The 18227-nt window shown below is 38.6% G+C and overlaps 2 protein-coding genes across 7 annotated transcripts in view; one reads left to right on the plus strand and one right to left on the minus strand.

Moving 5' to 3' along the window:
• EAF2 (ELL associated factor 2) overlaps positions 1 to 650 on the minus strand; it is a 59660-nt gene extending 59010 nt beyond the window's left edge. For all 5 annotated transcript variants that reach the window (XM_045385501.3, XM_045385500.2, XM_015446368.4 and 2 more), the window contains exon 1: positions 496 to 650. In XM_045385501.3, the coding sequence (XP_045241436.1) occupies positions 496 to 604 (109 nt within the window). In that variant the 5' untranslated portion in view covers positions 605 to 650. The remainder of the gene's footprint in view (positions 1 to 495) is intronic.
• Positions 651 to 828: 178 nt separating this feature from the next.
• IQCB1 (IQ motif containing B1) overlaps positions 829 to 18227 on the plus strand; it is a 73725-nt gene continuing 56326 nt past the window's right edge. For both annotated transcript variants that reach the window (XR_012431657.1, XM_005548013.4), the window contains exons 1-5: positions 829 to 922; positions 1409 to 1499; positions 6942 to 7053; positions 7282 to 7444; positions 9676 to 9805. Coding sequence is in view for 1 of the 2 variants with exons in the window: in XM_005548013.4 (XP_005548070.3) it covers positions 6954 to 7053; positions 7282 to 7444; positions 9676 to 9805 (393 nt within the window). In the remaining variant the exon portion in view is untranslated. The remainder of the gene's footprint in view (positions 923 to 1408; positions 1500 to 6941; positions 7054 to 7281; positions 7445 to 9675; positions 9806 to 18227) is intronic.

The raw sequence follows: 18227 nt of genomic DNA on the forward strand, positions 1-18227 counted from the left end.
GATCATTGGGGTGGTTGAGAATTTCTCCCTTTGCAAAGAACACACCAAATAACCCTCATCTGCCAGAGGTGAGAAAAAGTGAAGAAAAGAGAGGATATTGCCCCACCAGCCTCAAGGCATTCAACTTCCCCGGCATTCGGTCCTTAGTCCTTTCCCATTTGTCACCTTATTATCTTCGTGTCCACCCTTGCATCATCCACCTGTCACGTCTGTCTCCACAGTCACCTCTACAGACTTTTTTCACACTTTCCCTTCCTGTCTGTTGGTCTCAACGCTCTCTGTCCAGGGTTTACCCACATTTGCTCTACTCCGATTCCTTCCACCGACCCCCTAAGACTCCGAGTAGGGTAGAGGATCGCGCTGCCTCCCCCACTCCCCGCCCCGTAGTCTCCAACAATGTAAGGCGGACTGTGGGAACAAAACCCAGAGGAGTTTGTGCCTCTTCACCCCCATCCCGGGAGGCTCCCCCTCTATCCCTGGGCGGTCCTCACTCACAGCGCACAGTGTGGAAGGCGCAGCGCGGCTGCTTCTCGAAACTCTCCCCTAACTTGAGAACCCGCTCGCGACGGTCTAGGTTTGAGAATCCCGCTGCGCTGTTCATCATTACTCTCCTGCTCTGACTTTAACTCCGCCGCCAGTGCTCACTATCTGCCACCTCAGCCTGAAGCAGCTGCACTTGATCCCGCCAGCCGAGTCACCACAGACTCCACCCCGCGCCCGACGCGCACCGCCCCACCGGGAGCATCTCACGTTCTGATTGGCTTATTGGCAAAGGGCGCTCCGCCCCTTGACTCAGAGGCCCCTGGTCCCGCCTCCAGGCCCCTTCCCGCGTCGCGACGCAGGCTGTCCCGGGAAGGCCGCGGCGCTGTGGTGCGGCGTGGGAGCCGGGTTCTTTTGTGGAAGAACGCGAAGCGAGGATGAGGTAACTTATCTGAGGTGGTGGCTGGGGAGGGAGAGGGCCCCAGGGCGCCTACCGGGAGGCCAGGACCCCAGGCTTCTGGACGAAGTCAGCCGGCGTGTGAGAGCTCTTAACGGGAGAATTGGCCTGCCCTCACGCCCACTCTGTAGAGATCTGGTGTGGAAACTGAGGCCTGGGGAGGTGCAGTGTCCGGGCACAGGGCCTAGTGTCTTGTCCAAGGCCTGGTAGCGCGAAACCCGGGTCTAGAATCTGGAGCAAAGGGGCCCCGCGGCCCCAGAATCTCGGTCCTTGGACTTGAAGCGACGCTGTTACCTCAGTAATCGTTTTCTGACCTTTTTGTATCAGAGGAAGTTTCTTGTGGTCTTAGGACTGGAGAAGGGGATGTGTAGTGGGGAGGAAAAAGAGGATTAGGAGACAGGAACTGCAGACATTTAGGATCAGCCGCAACCGGATGGCACTGAATTTCCTTTTCATTTATTTTCCTCACAGTGATCCGTGGAGGCAGTAACAGGCGCGGCAAGGGAGAAGTGATTCCAGAAGAATCAAGAGGCTGGGCCGGCCCCAGTGGCCTGGCAACAGGGTAGTAGCATTAAAATAGATAAATAATTGTCCTTTTGTGTCAAATTTCATGAATTTAATGTAAAGATGGGAGAAGTGTTGAATTATAGGAGAAACACTCAAGAGAAAGTTTACGGATGGTTTCCATAACAGGTGGTTTTTCAGGGGAATTATGCAGTCCAACTGCACTCCCTCACTTTCTGCCTTAGTCACATTTGTCAATTGATTTTTGGGTAGGTGACTATGTCTCCTTCAACCTGTCTGTGTAAATCCTACCCTTTGAAGGTGTGCCGAAGCTGTTTCATATCGTAGTTAAATGCTTTAAGCCAGATGGTGGCTCCAGTTTGAACCCCTGCTTTATACTTAACAGTGTGACTTTGTGCCAGCTAATTACATTCTCCAGAGTTTAAGTATGCTCATTGTTCAAATTGGGGAAAAAATAATAGTACCCGTTCCTTAGAGTTGTTGGAATGATTAAATGAGTTAATACATGAAAGCAATTAGAACAATTCCTGGAGCATAACAAGAGGTCTCCAAATGGTTATTATTTAAGGTCCAGCTCTACACTTAATGCTACATTTTAAGACCGTCTTGGTGGCTGCCTTCTCTTCTAAATAGAATCATTCTAGGAGGTAGGAATTGCTATGTTGTTTACAGCAAGAAAAGTGGATCAGAGAAGCCCAGTCCTCTGACTTTATGGCCTGTATTCTTATCTGTGTCATCTATTTAGCATTTATCATATATCTGATATTCTTAAGTATATTTTTAAATATGTGTGTGTGTGTACACACGTACATATACATACTTTTCTTTCCCAACCGCAACAATAGCAGAGAGTATGTCTTGTGTGGAATCTTTGTGTCCCCTACATCTACCATACTGCTCTACACATGTTTGTTGATGACAATAATGATTTAGTGATGTTTTATTATGGTAGCCAGGAGGGCACAAACTGTTTTGAGTCTGTTTTACTTTAGAGAGGCTTCCAACCATAAATCTGAGCTTTCTGTATTGTAACAAAAGAAAAACAGAAAGTCAAGAAATTGAGGCTCAGAATGCCTGAGGTTTGTGCATTTACTCATTCTTTCAACAGGTATTTAGTAAATCATGCTACATGCCAGGTACTAGTCTAGCCACTGGGAATATAGTTGTGAACCAAAGATCACAATATAGTTGTGAACCAAGCAGCCACCAAAGATGGTCTTAAATGTAGTATGATGGTAGAGCTGGGCTTTAATAATAACCATTTGGAGAACTCTTATTATGTGCCAGGAATTGTTCCAGTTGCTTTCATGTATTAACTCATTTAATCATCTCTAAGGGATAGGTAGGTTGCCCTCATGAAGCTTACCTTCTGAGGTGAATTTTATCCAAACATATGTTAAAATGAACTATGTTGTACTAGCTTAAGAATAGACAAACAGATTAAATTACTAGAAACTAAGTAGAGTCCAAAAAGATACCCTGCGTATGTGTATGTATACTTAGTGCATGAAAATGTGACATTTCAGATTGTTTTTGTTGTCTATTCATAACTAGTTACCTTATGAGTTTAGGACTGTTATGTGCATTTTTTAATCCATCAATAACTTTAACATTAGAAATTCAGATTCTTATTGACACCATTCACAAAAATACCTTACTTTCGAAGATATGTAAGGAAAACAAAACCAAAAAAACATGAAGATTTGGAGAATGTTTTTTACCTCTTGGGTTAAAGAGGACCGTTCTAAACATGACACAAAAGACAGACGCCATAAAGGAAAAGATTGTTATATTTCAGTATGTAAAAAATTGTAAAAAAGGCTGGACGCTGTGGCTCATGCCTGTAATCCCAGCACTTTGGGAGGCCGAAGTGGGCAGACCACTTGAGGTCAGGAGTTCAAGACCAGCCTGGCCAATATGGTGAAACCCCATCTCTACTAAAAATACAAAAATTAGCTGGGCACGATGGCACATGCCTGTAATCCCAGCTACTCGGGAGGCTGAGGCATGACAATCACTTGAACCCGGAAGGTGGAAGATGCAGTGAGCTGAGATTGCACCACTGCACTGCAGCCAGGGTAAACAGAGTGAGACTTTCTCAAAAAAAAAAAAAAAAAAAAAAAAAAATTGTAAAATTATGGTAAAGACCCCATAGTCAAATTTAAAAAAATAAATGACAACCAAGAAGAAAATTTTATAACCAATATAAAAGAGAAAAGATTCCTATCCATGTATGAAAAGCTTCTGCAAAAAAGTAAGACAAACCAATAGAAATATAGTCAAAGGATATGAATAGAAAATACATAAATAATGGCCAGTGAACATGAAATGTGGCTGACCTCCCTAATAATCAAAGAAATACAAATTAAAACACAATCATACCAATTATCATGCAATAGATTGGCAAAAATATAAAGGATAATGTGTATATTCATTGCAGTGTTGCTTGTAATAGCATATGGCTTGAGTGACCTCCAGTAGAGGTGATGTTTAGATATATTTTGCTGCATTCTTGAAAAGGAAATGTAGCATAATGCAGCCATTTGGAAAGAATGAGATAACTATATGCACTCTCTTTGAAAGTTTTGTGATTACTATGTGCCAGGAGTTGCACTGGGCTTTCTTTAAAGTATTTTCAGCAAACCTGTCTTTTAATGATTTATATTGTACCTAATAAGAGATATATGAATGGAAAAACAGTTTTTGCTCTCACATCATGACAACACAAAAGACTTCTGTGACCAAATGTGTGGAGATTTCTCCCACTAACAAGCAAGCAATCAATTCTGCAACAGACACAAGCTGGGTATCATCTAATTCAGTTCTGACACTGTCTACTTGGAGATAGGGTCAGATCCCTCAGGTTTAGGGCTTAGTCCCGCAAGAGTGGCCCCCACTTCTGATGCTAGTCGCAAGCCCTGGGTTGTTTTACCTATGCTTCTGACTGACCAGCTATACATGGGGAATCCTACCACCCCCTCCTTGGGGTGTATTAATTTGCTCAGGGAGCTCACATAACTGAGGGAAACATGTTTTCCAGTTTATTATAAAGATATTACAGAGACCCTGGGCAACATGGAGAAACTCTGTCTCTACTAAAAATACAAAAAATTGGCTTGCACTTATAATCCTAGCTACTGGGACTGAGGCTGAGGTGGGAGAATCACCTGAACCCGAGAAGTCAAGGCTGCAGTAAGCCATAATTGTACCATTGCCCTCCAGCCTGGGCAACAGGAGTGAGATCCTGTCTCAAAAAAAAAAAAAAAAAAAGATATTAGGATACAAATACAGAGATGCATACTGTGAAGTATGGGAAGGGGCACAGAGTTTCCATGTCCTCCCTGGGTGTGATATCCGGGAGGTTCCTCCAGGAACTTCCATATGTTCAGCTATCCAGAAGTTCTTTGTACCCCATCCTCTTGAGCCTTTTATGGAGATTTCATTGGATAGGCATGACTGAAGTGTGGGACAATCATTTTGGAAATGTGACTGGACAAAAAAAGATATGATCTAATACTAATAGACTGAGTGGGAGACCCAGCAAGGCCTGGCTGCTCAGATTCTTCTTGGCTTCTCTATGCAGCACTCCTTCCAGGATACAGGGCAAGACCCATTCTGAAACAGGGGTCTTATGACCTACAACTAGACAAGATAGGTCAAAGAAAGGCAGGGATGATTAGAGTTCTGCTTTGGAGAGAAGGAGCAGGTGAAAGGAGGAGAGGAGAAAGTCAGAGATAGATTCTGTTTTCTGAGGCTAAAGCACCCTAACATAACAATATTATAACAAAGGCTATGGGAGTTATGAGCTAGGAACTGTGGACAAAAACATATATATGTATATGTATATATGTATGTTTGGAAATGATCAAATGATCACAGGCTCTACTTCATAGCCCTGTTGTGAGGATTAGATAAGACAGTATATAGTATATTAACACAGTGCTTAGCTTATATTAAACACTTGATACATGTTAGCTTTATTATAAATAAGGAAATACACTTTTATTATGTGAGGATATCTTGGAGCTTCAAATGCTTTAAAACTTTTTTTTTAGAGACAGAGTCTTGCTTTGTTGACCAGGCTAGTCTCAAACACCTATTCTCAAGTGATTCTCCTGCCTTAAACTTTTTTACATAGAGAAAGTTTTAGCAACAGTTAGGATGTGGACCTTGTTTTTTAATGTTAGGAGAATTGATTTTATTCAATATACTATTTATTTATTTTTTATTATTATTATTTTGAGACAGAGTCTAGCTATGTCGCTCAGGCTGGAGTGCAGTGATGTGATCTCCAGTCACTGCATCCTCTGCCTCCTGGGTTCAAACTATCCTGCCTCAGCCTCCCGAGTAACTGGGATTACAGGCACGCACCACCATGCCCACCTGATTTTTGTATTCTTAATAGAGATGGGGTTTCACTGTGTTGGCCAGGCTGGTCTTGAATTCCTGACTGCAAGTGATTCACCCGCCTCGGCCTCCCAAAGTGCTGGGATTACAGGCGTGAGCCACTGCACTTGGCCTTATTCACTATACTATTTAGAAGCAATCACTGATTATCTTATATTTATGTAACATTTCTGAGCATTAGTGTGTTGAAGGTCAGTGCTTCACTAGGAGGGCTCACAGGACTCAGAATATAGTGTACTTACAGCTATGATTTATTACAGTGAAGGGAAATAAAGCAAAATCAGCAAAGGGAAAAAGCATATTGGGTGAAATCCAGAGGAAATCAGGTACAAGCTTCTGAGTTCTCTCCCAGTGGAGTTACGTAGGATATGCTTAATTCCTCCAGCAGCCAGCTGTGACAACATGTTTGAAGCGTTGTCTACCAGGGAAGCTCAACTAGACACTCAGTGATCAGAATTTTTATTGGAGCATGGCCACATAGGCACCCTTTATATAGGTACTCTTGGCTGGCATATACCAGAATTCTAAGACTCCTGGAAGGAAAGCAGGTATTCAGCATGAACCACATTATTTTTTATAAACAGTTTTAGGCACAGGGAGCCACTCTTATCAAAGAATGGTAGAAACCCTCCTGAAATCCAAGTTCTAGATGCTAGTCAAGGGCCAACCTTGTAAGCACACCTTTGAAAGGATAGTAGTCTTAGGCCTGTCATGTTAGCTCTTTTTTGCAGTTTTTCTTGCACAATTAAAGGAAGTTAATTCCTATCCTAGAATTATTGTGCAGATTAGACAGAGAATGTGAAGCTCCTATCACAGTTCCTGTTAGTGAGTGCACAATAAACAATACCTGCTATAACTGTTACATGTGAGGTATAGGAATCTTGAGCTCTTTTACACTGGTTAGAAAAACCAGTGTTCTATAAGGAAGAAATGAAAAAATCTATATTCTGCTTCTCAAACAAGGCAAGAAAAGCTGTTTTTATTTATATTGAAATTATATTTCAAACATTATTTAGGTAGTGAACATTTTACAGCTTTTTGACCTTTATTCTCTTGTTCTGTTAAAATATAGGTAATATGAGAAATGAAGCCAACAGGTACAGACCCAAGGATCTTATCTATAGCTGCTGAAGTTGCAAAAAGCCCTGAGCAGAATGTCCCTGTTATACTGTTGAAGTTAAAAGGTAAGAAAATCTTTTTGTGATTAGATATCATTTTAAGTGAAAAACGGTTCCATCATTGGTACAATTTTAACATTTCTTTTAAATTTGTTCAGAGAAATCTTAACACTATAATAGAACAGTAATTTTTCCTTCTAATATATTTTTAGTGATTATTCAACATATAAAAATACAAATAGCTCCTGGGTGTATTAAGCAAAATTAAATATATCTTATTTCCTTTTGCCTTAGAAATAATAAGCATCACACCTTTAGGAAGCTCAGAGTTGAAGAAAATCAAACAAGATATATATTGTTATGATCTCATTCAATATTGCCTCTTGGTCCTCAGTCAAGATTGTTCTCGAATCCAGGGTGGTTGGACTACAATTTCCCAGCTTACACAGATATTAAGGTAAAATGAAGCAGTAAGTCAGCTTGTTCTTGAGGGATGTAGTAGTTGATTCTGATTTTCAACGTTTGCTTTTTATTTATCTGCCTAACAAACATTGGCAACCTCCTGTTGTAGGTTTTGGTTGTACTTTTCCTTCATATTATATGTTGTTATTCATAATTTTACTTCAGATTGTTTGACTGTCTAAAATTTTCCTCCACAAGCTTAATGAAGATGGTGATCATTTTTTTTCTCACCACTGAATTCCAAGTGCCTAATATACTCTTTATTGACTAAGGAATTTTTAAAGAAGTGAAGAAATTAAGGCACTGGCTCTGTACCTGAGAAACTTAAAATAGAGATTGGGTGACAGTCATGTAAATATATGATACAAAGCAGAATGAAATCAGTGCTAAAATGAAAGTATGCAAGCAAGTACTATAGGAGAACCGATAAAGAAACATTCATTTCACTACATCAATTTAGCTATCAACTGTATATTTCATTAAGCAACCCAAATACTGTCAATAAAATTTAGAAGTAGAATTTCCTGATCTACTGCCATGCTAGAAATCAATAGAAGAGAAATAAACATTTTTTAAAAGGAGGTAGTAAAATAAACCAGATGTTCTTAGTGCCTAAACTACTTCCTGATTAAGTAACTGAAATGATGTATTTACTAACTGGATCCTAGCCTTCTTTTTTTGTTTTTCCTAAATAAGCCATTTGGGTTTAGTAAACTATTCCCACTGGAAGGGTTTGTCTTGGATGCTAGATTTCTAAGCTGCTTAATCCTACTGTGTTACTTGGTAAAGGCCAAATTTGAAGTATACAGTTACAAAGAATAGTTAAAAAAATGTATATAATGTTCTTTTTCATACTTTAATTTTCAAGATTGATTTTCTTAAGTAAATAAAGACTTATGTTTTTGTTTGATTAGATATGCTAGTTTATGATGATATTAATTAAGCCAGGCTCATGGGTAGAATTCAAGACTTAAGAAATTCCCATGTTTGTGAATGCACAAACATAATTTCATTTGTTAAGCCTTTCAGTCAAAATAGATACTCTTAAGTAATTAACTTTAGGAACCAAAGAGAAAAGAAAAGCTGATACATGTAAGCATTAGCCCATTAACTTTAGGAACCCAGGTGCAAATAAACAAACAAACAAAAATGATACATGTAAATGTTAGCCACTTAGTTTTTTTTTTTAACTTTTATTTTAGGTTCAGGGGTACATGTGGAGGTTTGTTTTATAAGTAAATTGCATACTCAGTGTTTGTTCTCACTTATAAGTGAGAATATGCAGTGTTTGGCTTTCTATTTCTGTGTTAGTTCACTTAGGTTAATGGCCTTCAGCTCCATCCATGTTGCTGCAAAGGACATGATGTTGTTCTTTTTCATGGCTGCATAGTATTCCATGGTGTATATGTACCACCCCAAAGAAATATACCGTTTTCTTTATCCAGTCTGCCATTGATTACTTAGATTTTTAACATGCTCAATACATAGTTGTTATTGCTTATTAGTGTCCATGCATTTTGTTGAAAAGACTCAAACAGCAGTTTTTGTTCATTAGAGAACACACATAGAGACCATTCTTGAGTTTGAGGCTCTTTTGAATGTTAGTTTACAGAAAAACCTTTTATTATTGAGATTTCTGACATGTTAAGTGACTTTCTCTCCTCTAATGTATATTGTAAAGTGTTCCTACTAGAGTTAGGTTTTGCTGTTTGTCCTTCTGATATAAGGAATATGCAAGTGAATATTTTGCAAAAAGTAGATATATTGGAAGGTAAAATTGGTATGAAATTAGTGTTTGGTTTGCTTATGTATCCCTTGCAAACAAATCCTACCTGGGCATTTTTCAGCTATTGGAAGTCTAAAATGTATTAGTTAACAAAAATGCCTTTCATAAATTAAACTCTCAAGGTATCCTATAGCTTTGAGAATGATCATAACCAATTCACCAAAAACTTAGCTTCTCTTTATTGTGAGCCATGTGTCTTTTATTTCCTGAATGAGCTGATGTGTAGGTTTTTAGGATATATAAATCCCAGACCTAAGTATCTGCATGGTCCATACCACTGTTTACTTTTCTAGGAAGTTGTTAATTTTTCGACAAAAATTCTTTATTGGCTTGGCAATAAAAGAAGCATACTAAAAATTCTCAATAAGGCACAGTGTCTCTAGAAGCTTGAGCATTCTATGTAAACTTCTAATTAACACAAACTTGTGCTCTTATTTCAGCCATTGCTGTGTGGGCTTGGAGCCAGGAGAAGATGCAGAGGAATTTTACAATGAATTGCTTCCATCAGCTGCAGAAAATTTTCTATTTTTGGGTAGACAATTACAAACATGTTTTATCAATGCAGCTAAGGTATGTGTTTATTCCGTGTTTTGTAGCTAAATCAGTTTAATTCTTGAGAAGCTGTTCTGTTATTTTTCAAATGTGCAATATTTGGCTGAAAGAACAATTAAAGTAGTGGATTTAAACATTTTTAAAGTTACAACCTTCCAAAAATCATCTCTGTGTTTGAAAAATTTTTAATGAAGCGTGCCGTTTGATTTTTTGAAGGATCCACCTTGCTACTTTACTTGTTGGGCAGCACCCATACACAGTTATTTCCATAACATCTTTCTAAACATACTTTTTACTTAAATTAACAGTAGAGGAAAGTATGTTCTCTAGGGCTAGGGCTTTTCTGAGTAGCTCCAGTAGTGAAGAATAAAGGTGAACTTCCTATTTGATCTCTCATATCTTCTCCAATCAAAATATTCAACCCAAACGTAGGGGTCTTTTCAAGTATTTCTTGACTGCATTATGCTAGATGCTATACATATGCTGTTTTTTTGATCCAGGGATTTAGAAGTGTATTGCTTAATTTCCAAATATTTGAAGATCTACTAGATACTTTATTGTTATCAATTTCTAATTTAATTATGTTTTGGCCATATAACATTCTCTATACCATTTCAATCCTTTGGAATTTTTTCAGACTTGTTTTATGGCCCTCCCCATATGTTTTATCTTTGTGAATATTCTGTTAAAATAAACTTTTGTGGGCCGGGCGTGGTGGCTCACGCCTGTAATCCCAGCAGTTTGGGAGGCCAAGGTGGGCAGATCTCCTAAGGTCGGGAGTTTGAGACCAGCCTGACCCACATGGAGAAACCCTGGCTCTACTAAAAATACAAAATTAGCCGGGCATGGTGGCACATAACTATAATCCCAGCTACTTGGGAGGCTGAGGCAGGAGGATCACTTGAACCCAGGAGGCGGAGGTTGCAGTGAGCCAAGATTGTGCCATTGCACTCCCCTTGGGCAACGAGAGCAAAACTCCATCTAAAAAAAAAAAAAAAAAAGAGAAAGAAAACTTTGCTTTGCACAGTTCCATCTTAACTGAAACTTGTTCATATCAGAACCATGCAAAGGTTTTAATATGCACAGGTTTTATTTAATATGGTGCCATGCAAAAGCTAGGATTACTTGTATACCCAAATGTGAACTCTGCAGTTGTGTGTAATGTTCTATAAATATTAATTAGGTCAATTTGGTTAGTAGAGTTGTTGAAGTCTTCTAAATTCTCTTTTTTTTTTTCTTGTCTGCGTTTCTACTTTTTAGTGAACAAGGGTACTAAAATTTCCAACTATGATTGTGGATTTGTCTAATTTTGTCTTTAGTTCCATATGGTTTTGCTTCATGTATTACAAAACTCTGTGATTAGATACATACACATTTAGGAATATTATATCTTCTGGATGAATGAAATCTATTATCATAACCTTACTCATGGACTCAGGTCACATGAAATGATCTTCTTTATCTCTGGTAATACACCTTATCTTGAAGTCTACTTTGTTTATTATTACGAATATTGCCACTCCAGTTTTCTTATAATTAGTGTTTACGTGATACACTTTCTGTAACCTTTCATGGTTTCAGTTACCCATGGCCAATAGTGGTTCAAAAATATTAAATGGAGGATTCCATAAATAAACAGTTAAATTTTAAATGGCGTGGTGCTCTGCATAGCATGATGAAATCTCATAGTGTCCTTCCCGGGATGTGAAGCACCCTATGACCAGCGTATCAGCACTGTATAGGCTACCTGCTGGTTGGTCACTTAGTAACCGGTCTCAGTTTTCGGATTAAAAAAAAAAAGTATATATAGGGTTCAGTACTATCCACACTTTCAGGCATCCACTGGGGGTCTTGGAACATGTCTTCCATGGATAAGGAGGAGACTATTGTACATCATTTCTCAATCCTTTACTTTTTAATCTCCGTCTTATACTTAAAGTGAGTCTATTTTAAATAGCATATTGTCAGGTCTTGCTTTTTCGTCTAGTCTGACAAGCTGTTGTTTTAAATGGTATCATTTACTTGCATTTAATCTAAGTTGTGGTATGGTTGGGTTTAATTCTACCATTATGCTATTTTTAAAAAGTTTGTTCCCACTTTCCATCTTTTGTACTATTTTGTCATATATTTTACTTTTACATATATTATAAAATCCACCATGTGTTATTTTTTACTTTAAATAGTGTATTGACTTTTCAATAATTTAAAGAAATGAAAGAAAAATGATTTTTTATATCTACTATGTCTGGTTGTCTTTATTCCTTTAAACAGATCTGAATTTTCATTTGGTATCATTTCCTTTAAGCCTGACAGCCTCCTTTAGCATATCTTTTGCACAGTGGAACAGTGCAATTCCGCTGGTAATGAAATCTCTCAGCTTTTTGGTTATCTGAAAATGTCTTCATGATGCCTTCACTTTTGAGGAATATTTCTGTTGCATGAGTATAATTCTACTTCATCAATTTTTCCCCCTTTTTGCACTTTAAAGATTTTTTTTCCATTGTCTTTGGCATCTTTTGTTTCTGATGTAAATTCAGCCTTCATTCTTGTTGTCATTCTCCTATACATATTGCATATTTTTATCTTTGGCTTCTTTAAGATATTCTCTTTGTTTGGTTTATTTTGTTTTATTTTCTGCAATTTTACTTTGATTAACCTTATTGTAGATTTCCTGATGTCTATCTTGCTTGGAGGTCCTGAGCTTCATGTATCTGAGTTATTGTATTCATATTAAGAAAATTTTCAGCTAATATTTTTTCAAATACTTTTTCTGTCCTATTCTCTCTACCTTCCCTCTGGGATTTCTGGTTATTGAGGCTGTCTTCATCATTTTGTTGTTGTTGTTTACTTCAGTTTCGATAATTTCTATTGGTCCGTTTTCAAGTACATTGACCCTATCTTCTGCAGTGTCTACTGTGCTAATAATCCTACCTAGTGAATTTTTCATTTCATACATTGTATTGTTCTATGATTTTTATTTGCTTCTCTTATAGATTGTTTACCATACTTATTATAGTTAGTTTTAAGTTATTGTTTATAAATCCAATACCTGGATCATTTGAGAGTCTTTTAATACCTGTTTTTTCTCTTAATACTGGGTCAAATTTTTCTGCTTCTTCACGTCTATTAATTTTTTGTTTTATAGTGGACACCGTGAATGACACATTATAGAAATTCATATCTTCCTCTGAAGACTTGAGAGCAATTAAATTCTGGCAGGTCAATTGTTCCTGTGGAGTTTTGGTTTTAGCCTTTCTATGGAGAGGTTTATTTCAGTTTTGCTGTTAGAGTATTGCCCTTAGTCCTGGTTCACAGTCCTTATACCTAAGGTGGGATCCTTCTGTGGTTTAAATGGAAAGCCCACCTTGTTAACCCAGACCATCTGACCTGGAAGAACCTAGACTCCAAACTCTGTATACCCAGCACTAGGCAAATGATGAAATTGCTGGTAATTGCTGCAACTTCTTCTTTGAACTCTTTTCACTGTGTTAATAAACACACACTGGGAAAAGCCAGGCATATTAGTCGGGTTTCTCCAGAAAAACAGAACCAATAGAAGGTATATGGAGAGAGAGAAAGAAAGAGAAAGTGCTTGATTATAAGGAATTGGCAATTATGGAGGCTAACAAGTCCTGAGATTTGCAGTTTGGTAAGCTGGAGACCCAGGAGAGCTGATGACCTAGTCTGAGTTTAAAGGCCTTAGAATCTGGAGAACTGATAGCGTAGTGCCAATCCAAATGCCAGCAGGCTCAAGATCCATGAAGAAGCAGTGTTTCAGTTTGACTGTGAAGTCAGGAAAAAATGATGTCCCAACTCAAAGGCAGTCAGGCAAGAGGAATTTCCCTTTATGTAGGAGAGGTTCAATCTTTTGTTCTACTCAAGCCTTCAACTGATTGTATGAGGCCCACCCACATTAAGGAAAGCAATCTGCTTTACTCAGACTAAAAATTTAAATGTTAAACTCGGCCGGGCACGGTGGCTCAAGCCTGTAATCCCAGCACTTTGGGAGGCCGAGACGGGCGGATCACGAGGTCAGGAGATCGAGACCAGCCTGGCTAACACGGTGAAACCCCGTCTCTACTAAAAATACAAAAAACTAGCCAGGCGAGGTGGCGGGCGCCTGTAGTCCCAGCTATTCGGGAGGCTGAGGCAGGAGAATGGCGTAAACCTGGGAGGCAGAGCTTGTAGTGAGCTGAGATCCGGCCACTGCACTCCAGCCTAGGTGACAGAGTGAGACTCTGTCTCAAAAAAATAAATAAATAAATAAATAAAATAAATAAATAAATGTTAAACTCATCTAAAAATACCCTTACAGAAACACCCAGAATAGTGTTTGACAAGCACACAAGATAAATTTTGATTTCAGTCAGTGCATTTTATTTCAGGGTCATGTCTGTGTGCCTTTGCTTGCTATCTAAAACCTTCAAACAATTGCTTTTTATATTTTTTCCCGAGTTTATACATTTGGTCAGCAAAGCATGGGTCAACAAACTATGGCCTGTTGGCTAAATCCAGCTTATTTTTTAAAATTAAATTGTATTAGAACACAGCTATACCTATTTGTTTATATTATCCATGACTACTTTCACTATAGCCCTAGAGTTCAGTAGTTTCTAGAGACTGTAATGCCTAAAATATTTTCTGGCCCATAACTAACAGGAAAGTAAGTTCTATAAAGAAGAAGAGCAGGGGACAACCAATGTGAACAAGAGTGAGTCGAAAAAGCTTTGTGGGGCCAATGGTACCTGGTCTCTCTATCTCTAAAGCATGGGTGAGATTTGGAAATATGAAGGCATTACAGGCAAGGGAAATGGACAAGACCAGAAAAGAGGAATAAGTATGGCATCTTTGAGTCCCAGAGCAGATACCTACTAGAGTTAGAGTGTTCTCATTCAGAAAGATTGAAAGCCAGATGCCAGGTGGCTCACGCCTGTATAATCCCAGCACTTTGGGAGGCTGAGATTACAGGATCACTTGACCCCAGGAGTTCAAGACCAACCTGGGCAACACAGAAGGACCTAGCCAAGTGTGGTGGCACATACCTGTCTTCCTAGCTACTCAGGAGCCTAGGGCAGGAGGATTGCTTGAGCCCAGAAGCTCATGGCTGCAGTGAGCTATAGTCATGTCACTGCACCCCAGCTTTGGCAACAGAGCAAGATCTTCTCTCTTAAAAAAAAAAAAAAGGAAAAAACAGAAAAAGAGTTTGAACTTGATTCTACAACAGTGAAGACACTTTTTTTGTCTATTACATTTTATTCTATTTTTAAAAATATTCTCAGTTTTGAGTTCTTTGTTTTTTTAATTTTCATTAACTTTTTTTTTTCATTTTTTTAACTTTTATTTTAGGTTTGGGGGTACATGTGAAGGTTTGTTACATAGGTAAACGCATGTTGTGGGAGTTTGTTGCACGTATTATTTCATTACCCATGTATTAAACCCAGTACCCAATAGTTATCTTTTCTGTTCCTCTCCTTCCTTTCACCCTCCCCGCTAAAGTAGACCCCAGTGTCTGTTGTTTCCTTCTTTGTGTTCGTAAGTTCTTATCATTTAGCTCTCACTTAAAAGTGATAACATGCAGTATTTGTTTTTCTCTTCCTGTGTTAATTTGCTGAGGATAATAGCCTCCAACTGCATCCAAGTTCCTGCAAAAGACATGATCCTGTTCTTTTTAATGGCTGCATAGCATTCCATGGTATATTGGTACCACGTTTTCTTTTTTTTTTTTAATTTTTTAAAAATTATTATACTTTAAGTTCTAGGGTACATGTGCACAACGTGCAGGTTTGTTACATATGTATATATGTGCCATGTTGGTGTACTGTACCCATTAACTCGTCATTTACATTAGGTGTATCTCCTAATGCTATCCCTCCCCCCTGTCCCTTCCCCACAATAGGCCCTGGTGTGTGATGTTCCCCTTCCTGTATCCAAGTGATCTCATTGTTCAATTCCCAACTATCAGTGAGAACATGCAGTGTTTGGTTTTCCGTTCTTGCAATAGTTTGCTGAGAAGATGGTTTCCAGCTGCATCCACGTCCCTACAAAGGACACAAACTCATCCTTTTTATGACTGCATAGTATTCCATGGTGTATATGTGCCACATTTTCTTAATCCAGTCTGTCACTGATGGACATTTGGGTTGATTCCAAGTCTTTGCTATTGTGAATAGTGCCACAATAAACATAAGTGTGCATGTGTCTTTATAGCAGCATGATTTATAATCCTTTGGGTATATACCCAGTAATGGGATGGCTGGGTGAAACAGTATTTCTAGTTCTAGATCCTGGAGGAATCGCCACACTGTTTTCCACAATGGTTGAACTAGTTTAGAGTCCCACCAACAGTGCAAAAGTGTTCCTATTTCTCCACATCCTCTCCAGCACCTGTTGTTTCCTGATTTTTTAATGATTGCTATTCTAACTGGTGTAAGATGGTATCTCATTGTGGTTTTGATTTGCATTTCTCTAATGGCCAGTGATGATGAGCATTTTTTCATGTGTCTGTTGGCTGTGTGAAGGTCTTCTTTTGAGAAGTGTCTGTTCATATCCTTTGCCCACTTTTTGATGGGGTTGTTTGCTTTTTTCTTGTAAATTTGTTTGAATTCTTTGTAGATTCTGGATATTAGCCCTTTGTCAGATGAGTAGATTGCAAAAATTTTCTCCCATTCTGTAGGTTGCCTGTTCACACTGGTAGTAGTTTCTTTTGCTGTGCAGAAGCTCTTTAGTTTAATTAGATCCCATTTGTCAATTTTGGCTTTTGTTGCCATTGCTTTTGGTATTTTAGACATGAAGTCCTTGCCCATGCCTATGTCCTCAATGGTATTACCTAGGTTTTCTTCTAGGGCTTTCATGGTTTTAGGTCTAACATTTAAGTCTCTAATCCATCTTGAATTAATTTTCGTATAAGGAGTAAGGAAAGGATCCAGTTTCAGCTTTCTACTTATGACTAGCCAATTTTCCCAGCACCATTTATTAAATAGGGAATCCTTTCCCCATTTCTTGTTTTTGTCAGGTTTGTCAAAGATCAGATGGCTGCAGATATGTGGTATTATTTCTGAGGCCTCTGTTCTGTTCCATTGGTCTATATCTCTGTTTTGGTACCAGTACCATGCTGTTTTGATTACTGTAGCCTTGTAGTATAGTTTGAAGTCAGGTAGCGTGATGCCTCCAGCTTTGTTCTTTTGGCTTAGGATTGTCGTGGCAATGCGGGGTCTTGTTTGGTTCCATATGAACTTTAAAGCAGTTTTTTCCAATTCTGTGAAGAAAGTCATTGGTAGCTTGATAGGGATGGCATTGAATCTATAAATTACCTTGGGCAGTATGGCCATTTTCACAATATTGATTCTTCCTATCCATGAGCATGGTATGTTCTTCCATTTGTTTGTGTCCTCTTTTATTTCACTAAGCAGTGGTTTGTAGTTCTCCTTGAAGAGGTCCTTTACATCCCTTGTAAGTTGGATTCCTAGGTATTTTATTCCCTTTGAAGCGATTGTGAATGGATGTTCATTCATGATTAGGCTCTCTGTTTGTCTGTTACTGGTGTATAAGAATGCTTGTGATTTTTGCACATTGATTTTGTATCCTGAGACTTTGCTGAAGTTGCTTATCAGCTTAAGGAGATTTTGGGCTGAGACAATGGGGTTTTCGAAATATACAATCATGTCATCTGCAAACAGGGACAATTGACTTCTTCCTTTCCTAACTGAATACCCTTTATTTCTTTCTCTTGCCTGATTGCCCTAGCCAGAACTTCCAACACTGTGTTGAATAGGAGTGGTGAGAGAAAGCATCCCTGTCTTGTGCCAGTTTTCAAAGGGAATGCTTCCAGTTTTTGCCCATTCAGTATGATATTGGCTGTGGGTTTGTCATAAATAGCTCTTGTTATTTTGAGATACGTTCCATCAATACTGAATTTATTGAGAGTTTTCAGCATGAAGGGCTGTTGAATTTTGTCAAAGGCTTTTTCTGCATCTATTGAGATAATCATGTGGTTTTTGTCTTTGGTTCTGTTTATATGCTGGATTACGTTTATTGATTTGTGTATGTTGAACCAGCCTTGCATCCCAGGGATGGAGCCCACTTGATCATGGTGGATAAGCTTTTTGATGTGCTGCTGGATTCGGTTTTCCAGTATTTTATTGAGGATTTTTGCATTGATGTTCATCAGGGATATTGGTCTAAAATTCTCTTTTTTTTTGTCGTGTCTCTGTCAGGCTTTGGTATCAAGATGATGTTGGCCTCATAAAATGAGTTAGGGAGGATTCCCTCTTTTTCTATTGATTGGAATACTTTTAGAAGGAATGGTACCAGCTCCTCCTTGTACCTCTGGTAGAATTCAGCTGTGAATCCATCTGATCCTGGACTTTTTTTGGTTGGTAGGCTATTAATTATTGCCTCAATTTCAGAGCCTGCTGTTGGTCTATTCAGGGATTCAACTTCT

Source organism: Macaca fascicularis, chromosome 2 (assembly GCF_037993035.2).
Source record: "Macaca fascicularis isolate 582-1 chromosome 2, T2T-MFA8v1.1".
Lineage (NCBI taxonomy): Eukaryota > Metazoa > Chordata > Mammalia > Primates > Cercopithecidae > Macaca > Macaca fascicularis.